Genomic DNA, 7,474 nt, shown 5'->3' on the forward strand with positions numbered 1-7,474 from the left:
CCACTCCTCCCCCTGCCAGCACCCGCGGGTGTGTGGTGGCGACAGTCCTCTGGGCTTGCCTCGGCGGGGAAGCCGTCCGTCTGTCCGCGCGTCCGGCGCTCAGCACTTCCCTCCCTCCGTCCCCGCTCAGGTAGCCCTGCTGGACCGCAACTCCGAGGCCGGGCAGAAGAGCAAGGCGGTCTTGGACGAGCAGTTTGAAGCGCAGAGAACGGTGTTCATCCAGTGCGACGTTACGGATCAGGAGCAGCTGAAAGGTAAGAAGGAAACTGTCAGAGCCGTGCTCCCGCGTAACATGCAGCAACCTGACAGAGCCTGGGCTGCTGCACCAATAAGTGTGCAATTAAAGTTTCTGGAGGACAGCCTACTCCCAATCGCTTCTGACAGTGACTCAAAAAGGATTTGTTTCTGAACCGCAGATGTGAAATATTACTACCAGCATGTGTGTATTTCACCGTGTTTCTTGGCACATCGTAAAGAAAAGCTAAAGAAATAATTTCCATTGAGTGCGCTGTGTGATATTTTTGCTTGAAAGCCTCTGCAGAAGATAGATAGTTTTTATTTTATGAGTAGTATATATAAACTTTAAAGCACGGACTTGTTTTTTTATGAGGCTTCAGTACAGACTCCAAGCTTCATTCCCTCCTTACAGGAGTAATTCTGCTCTGGGTTGCAATGCTCTTTCATACAGCACACTTAACGTTCAACGAGTGCTGCTGCCTCTAAAAGCAGAATTGGCAAAAGACTGCACGCTGCTTTATCATGCTGTTAAATATGAGTTGATAACACTTCACACACATTTTGCAGATGCAAGGAATGGCAAGGAGCTTCCCTCATGTATGATCTGAATTTACATTTTCAAACTTAGTGAATAAATCTTGTTCCTGATGAGTTTCTAGAGTATCATATAAAGCTGATGTACTCTTCCAATATTCTGTAACAGTCACATCACTTCATCAGTTTCATTTTTTAATGATACATTCATAGGTGGTGAGTCAGATTCAGATTTTGACATCACTTTTGTTAATGTCCTTTCCCCAGATTCATTTGTGTCAGAGTAGATGTGAACAATTTTAGTCCTACTTTTCTTCACTACACTTCACTTATCTGCTTTCTCAACAGTGGTGATTGAGCATATCCATTCTTCTTTCACAAAACATTGCAGCTAGTCTAGTATTCAGGAATATTGTTCACTGCTTTGAGCGAGCGTGATTATGCCTAATTCCAAAGCTTTACATTGTCTGTCTGTTAAGAGATGCTGGACTTTAAATGTTGCTCTAATCAGCAAACCAAGGTTTTATCAGCTAGGTTGATTATTGACTTTTTCTCCAAGTGGGAGGAGTAACACAGGAGCAAGAAAAAGCATCCAAGGGGTAGGAATAGCATGCGCTGTGGTACGGGTGTTAACCTCAGTGTGTTTTCTGCCCCATGATTCCTCCTCTTCTTTACTGTCAGACTAGTGCAGGACTAGCAGGGTCTGCGCTGGGAACTTGAGTGACCAGGATGGGTCAACAAAGGTAGGCTTTGGAAGCAAGGTAGTAGGAAAAGAACAATCAGAGTAGGATCAGAATGGGCTCTCACAAGGAGTGAGAGCAAGAACAGGTGTCAGCTCTTAGACATCTCTGATACTACTTGTTCCTGCTGCAGATTTCTAAGTACAAATTTGCAGTCATGTCTTACAATCCTTTGGGGTTTCTCCGGTATCTTTCAGTGCTTTCGGGGGTTGCAGGTTGGTTGATTAATTCTCCTATTTTTTCACTTAGATAGCATAACTTAGATTAACTTCACTCCTAGTGCTTAAAGCTCTTAGTGGATGTGTCAAGTCTTGTACTCACTTTTCACATCATGGTCATTGCACGAATTAAGTTCCTCTTATTTTAACTTTAGCCCTTTTGGTATGAAACAAGTGACAGTACTAGAACTAGTACCTGTAAGTACACAATGCTTATAGGTAGGAAATCACCCCCTCCATCTGCATTCAAATCTTGCCTGTGCTTTTTTCTGAGGTAGCTCTTTCACATAGTCCCATACAAAAACCTTATATCTTGTCCCACTTCTGAAAAATCACATATATTTACTTCTGCTTTCCATGAATACTAAGGAAGCTCACGTATAACTGGTGTTTGTACTTACTTTCCACTGTTTTTCTTACCTCTCCTTCAAAATGGATCCTCCTCTTAATTTTTCATTTTTCTTTATTTGATATTTTATATGATCATCTGCTTTTATTTTTTGTGATTCCATAAGCACTAACTAGTGTGCAGTGTAAGGACAGAACCATTCTACACTTCAAAAGGGAAAAAGAAGTCAGATTACACTGATGCATGGATGATAAGTATTAAGAATTTATAATATTCTTTTTCTTTTTGTGGATAGGTAATAGATGGGATTACTGGAGGCAGGTAAACTTTAACCAGAAATATTCCAAAACTGGTAATCATTTTTTATTTTAACATAGATGAGCAAAGAGCTGAAAAGCATTTGGCTCTTTTCGTAGTGTGTAAACTAGAAACCTATGATCAGCCAAGAATGTGTGAATTTAATAAACAAATAATTGGCAAAAGTACTATTATCCGTTGTGTTTCTGAGGGTAAAAAATTCTATTAAGTACGAGGCTGATGAAAGATGCTATTCAGAGAAGGCTTTACAGGGGATTAGGGAGGTAGTTTCCAAAATTTGGAAGCTAATTGAGGACCCAAATAGTATTTATTTTACTCATTGAAACTAAGTTAGATAAACAGTTCTGCTTCTAATAAAGCCAAAAGTTTTCACTTGCCCTTGCTAGTGCAAGACTGGAAAGATGAGAAGTGATTGAAGAGCTAAGCTGAGAAACCAAAGAATGAATTAGCAACAAACATAACAAAAGCCAAAAAGGCAGACAGCCAAAAATAGAGGCTTTAGTAATATTAAAATATTCTACTACAGAATAAGAATATTAGAAAAATCCATATAATAAAGGTAGTTGGACAAAGAAAACCTTTCCCATCAGCTGCCCAGCTCTTGTTCTGATGAGAAGGTGATGGTTGTGATGGACATGCAGCATTCAGGCAAAGAAAAGAATGTAACAGTACCAGCCATCTGGTGCAAGAAAAAAATCTTTGTAAACCACTGCAACTACTTCAAAAAACGTAGATGTCTCAAAGCTGCTGCTGTGCTCCTGATTGACACTTAACAGCTGAAGATGAAAGATCAGAGAATTACAATGGTCCTGGAATCACCTTTTAGTGAAGTGGTTTCATCAAGGTCAAACGTAATTTCAGTATACCCAAAATTCTCTAGATATTTAGTGAGTCTCCAAACAATGTTTTTTTAAAAATAATATTGGGGGTGGTATCTTGGTTTACATAATAATAAATATTTAGTGATGAGGAACAATATCTGGAGAGAAACCAAACAAGCTATATATATGTGTGTCAGATAATGTCTGCAGTCATAGGAAATCTTAGTCTGGAATGAACATCTGGAGGTCATCTTATCCAACTATCCTGTCAAAGCAGGGCCAGCCTGGATGTGTTTGCTCATCACTATGAGAAGATCATGTTTTTCCATAGACATCTTTATCTTAGTTCCAGCATTGTCACCTGGGAGAATACAACGTCATTGTGGAAGTTTCCCTGTTCTTTATTTTGAAATTCTTTGGAAGACAGGTCACTATTTTCATCAACGGAAGAAGATTTGAATTTGAGAAACAGGTTATTAAAGTTACCTGACAACTAGAATGTATAACAATTTATTCATTAATGGATAAATTTAACGAAGAACTATGATGAATTATATGTAGCTGGAAGATTCATACTAGTTATATCACTGAATAAGAATTGCGTTCTTAGGTTAAAATCAGACTCGGCCATGAAAATTATTCTGAACATATGAAGATTTTTTTTCTTTTTGGTGTAAAATCTTGAATCAAACTGTTACAAATCAAGCTATAAATGCTTAGTTTATATAATTAGGGTGACAAACATCCTATTTAATACAAAATGTATGGGTGCTTTCATTAGCTCCTGTTATCAGGAATTATGAAACTGAATGAAAAGGTGACTGTGGTATCTTAATCCTTTCAGTTTTCCTGAATATGTTTAATATTGGTGAATGATTAGATAAGGAATTTATTTGCATGTTGCCCATTAGTGGTTAAGAAAACAACGAAGACATTTTGCTAGATTAATAAAACATTAATTTGTACGGATGCAATGCATTTTTATATCTTACTTTCCATAAGTGCTAAGAAGTTTCACCCTTGGCTCTTACTATAGGTGCTTTCGAAAAAGTAATTGAACATTTTGGAAGGCTGGATATTGTGGTTAATAACGCTGGAGTCAACAATGAGAAGGACTGGGAAAGCACTATACAAATTAACTTGGTAAGCATTATCTCCTTTCATATGTTCATACTTCAGTATTTAATGCTGCGATCCACTTAAAAACCCTTGGCCTGTACAGATTGTATGAACATGACAGAACACAAATTATTGGATTGGCAAGCACAGCTATTGAAGCAACAACCATGTAACTTCATATGTACTAACAAATAAATGTGTGTGTGGTGGATTCTTTAAGTTGTCTTTCCAGACATGCAGCACTGTGCAGGGGTACTCAAGCTAGACCCAGACAACATTCTCTTTCTACAAAACCCAGTGAAATCCCAAGTAGATGTAACAATTTGGTGCCCGTAGCAGTAGAGCTGCATCTACAGGAGGCCGGTCTGTTTTTAAGAATGGTTTAGAACCTTTTGGTTACTTGTGAGACTCAGCTGGCCTACATTAGAGAATAAGTTGCCATTTCTTTTTATTACAACAAAGCTTGTTCAACACAGGGCTCCACATTTTCTTCACCAATGAAGGAAGCATACAATCTGAGCTTTTAACATAGGCCATTTCACCAGCACCACTGATAGAAGCACATCACTTAAGAGCACTTACTCGCTAAAACCAGGTACATGAAGAGAGCCTGTGAAATTTGTTTTCAAACAGACTGTTACCAGGTTTTTTTATATCATCTGGTATCACATCAAGGGAGACCATAATATCTCTTTTCCAGTTGAAAATTTTTAAATTTAGACTAGGAGATCTAAACACCAAAGGAAAAATTAACTTTCTAGGTTAATTAAATTCTGACCTGCTCGTATTCTATCATCTGTGAAGTTCTAATTTGATGGTGATTCAGAAAGTCACCCCTGTGACTAAAATGTGGCAAAGTGTTATAATCTAGATCTGCAAAGAAAGTAGCAAAAGGAAACTTGGAGGATACAATGTGGAGTTTTCTCCAATCAGTCATTTGGAAGTTGTCAATGTGACAAGAAAGTTCAGGATAAGAAAATTAGAAGTTTGTTTTTTCTCAAAAGTTTTAAGGACAAAAGTACTTGACTTTTTGAATCCTAATGCTTGCATGGAAGCAAACTAACAAAAAACCCCCAAGAACAAGTAACAAGCTGTATATGAGACAAGTTATAGAAAAATTAATACTAACATATGTATTTGGAAATTTAAAACATATTTAATAATACTTTTTCTTGATCTTTTCTATCTATCCAAGGCCAAATTTGCTTATTCTTGGAACGTACTGAACTGAGACCACAGATTAAAATTTCTGCAATAAGTGAAATATATGTGTTCAATTTCCTTTGCTTTTTCTTTACATCTTCTTTAAGATTTAACTACACATATTTCTTCATCCCTCTTTTATTTCTAAAATATTCTGACAAATTTAACATCAGGAAACTTCATACTGTGAAGTAACAGGAGTGTGACATCCTCAGTGCTATGCAACATCAGAATCTATTAGAACAGATCTCTTGAATTTGAAAGAAGACTTAACCTGTGTGATGACCTTCTCTTTATTTTGGTGCCTGGTTTAACACGGGATGTAAGTTACTGAAGGCAGCCATCCACTTGTCGAATGTACAAGCAGAAATAGTTAGTGATCACCAGAAAATTTGAAGTTCATGTAAGAAACTCATTTGTCTGTGATTCACCTTTAAATTTAGCTCAAAAAATTAAGGCATTTCTGATCAGCAAATCTTGACTATATTTAATGTCCAGGTAATATCCTAAATTAGAGTGATATCCAAACAGCATTTCAGTGCCAAGAGCTTCTAACCGTAGCCCCTGAGAACCTCCTTCTACTATTCTTTTTGTCTTATCTCCAGTGACTGGGCTGAAGCAGACCATAGGTGTGTTTGAACCATCTCAAGCAGCAGAAAAACTTGAATCCAAGTCTTAGCTTAACTAAGACGGGGGGAGATTATACAGTTTATACATTATTGTATAGATAAGTTCACCATAAATGTCCTAATGATTTAGTTCATAGTTGAAAGTCAAATTTCATCAATATATTCTGGTAACTGGAATAAGAACATCTAAAATGATCAAGCAAGAGTAGAAGTACAGTCATGTGGGTTAAATTCAGGACACTCTAAGATCCAAGTATCCTCATTCATCTAGTTTTGAATATACTTACCTTGTCTAACCCTGAGTCAACTAACTAGCTTATTTCCATAGGGCATTTCTATCTAGTAACTTTAATTTCCGTAAACCTAGGTAAAACATTTTGTACTTCTTGCTTTTTACCAATGGAAGAATAACAGCTGCTGCACGTACGATGTTCTATTTTTTAGTTCCATAATATATTTTTTTGATTCTTGTAGAGAAAGGACACTTTTAAATGTCTCTATTTCAGTATTTTAACATTTTAAGTATCCTTTGTATTAACCCTAAGAACAGGAATAACTTTCACGGCCACGCATTTTGATACACGTTATGATCACATTTTCAATTGGAAAAAGAAGAAGAAAAAAAAATCCTCTACATTCCAGTCTTTGACTTAGCAATATCGTTTTTATATTGATACTATAAATACTCCCTGCCCCAGTTTAAAGTACAAAGTACAAAAGTTGAGCAGTACAGAGCAAGATAAATCAGAACAAACACATATAGGGTGTGTTCTTTATGGCTAAAACAGTTCACAGAACTGGTTGGTCTTCAGGAACATTTTTAAAGGAGTGCAAGGAAGTTCTCTGATAGCACTGCTTGAGAAAGCATGAGGAACAGAAAAGAAACAGATTGTTCAAAGAGTGGGACTTAACTTAGAAGGAAAAAGAGGGGGAAACCCCCAGAATTCCTACTTGTTATCCATTAAAGTTTCCCAAGTGGGAGAAAAAATGGCTTAATAAACACAGGAGGGGGGAGTATCAGCAACTAAAAAGAGATTTCTGATGCAGTACTTTTCACCATTCTGCTATATTTTGTGCTAAAAAGCACACACTTTTGTTACTTTATGAATATTTCTATTAACAGTTTTAGTTAAGTATTCCAGCAATGCCATCCATTCCTCACTTAAAAACTCCCAAGCTGATAGCATTGGCTTGATCAATATCAGCTTGATCAATGGCGGCTTCAATCACTCGTACCCATACAAATGTACACTCTTGTTATTCATAGAATCACCGAGTTGGAAGAGACCTGTAAGATCATTGAGTC

The 7,474-nt window shown here is 37.1% G+C and overlaps 1 protein-coding gene across 1 annotated transcript in view; it reads left to right on the top strand.

Moving 5' to 3' along the window:
• LOC104501576 (15-hydroxyprostaglandin dehydrogenase [NAD(+)]-like) overlaps nucleotides 1-4,420 on the top strand; it is a 4,688-nt gene extending 268 nt beyond the window's left edge. The window contains exons 2-3 of the mRNA XM_010145408.1: nucleotides 131-254; nucleotides 4,254-4,420. Coding sequence (XP_010143710.1) covers nucleotides 131-254; nucleotides 4,254-4,420 — 291 coding nt within the window. The remainder of the gene's footprint in view (nucleotides 1-130; nucleotides 255-4,253) is intronic.
• Nucleotides 4,421-7,474: the final 3,054 nt, after the last annotated feature.

This window comes from Buceros rhinoceros, unplaced genomic scaffold, assembly GCF_000710305.1.
Source record: "Buceros rhinoceros silvestris isolate BGI_N320 unplaced genomic scaffold, ASM71030v1 scaffold15021, whole genome shotgun sequence".
In the NCBI taxonomy this organism is placed as follows: Eukaryota; Metazoa; Chordata; class Aves; order Bucerotiformes; family Bucerotidae; genus Buceros; species Buceros rhinoceros.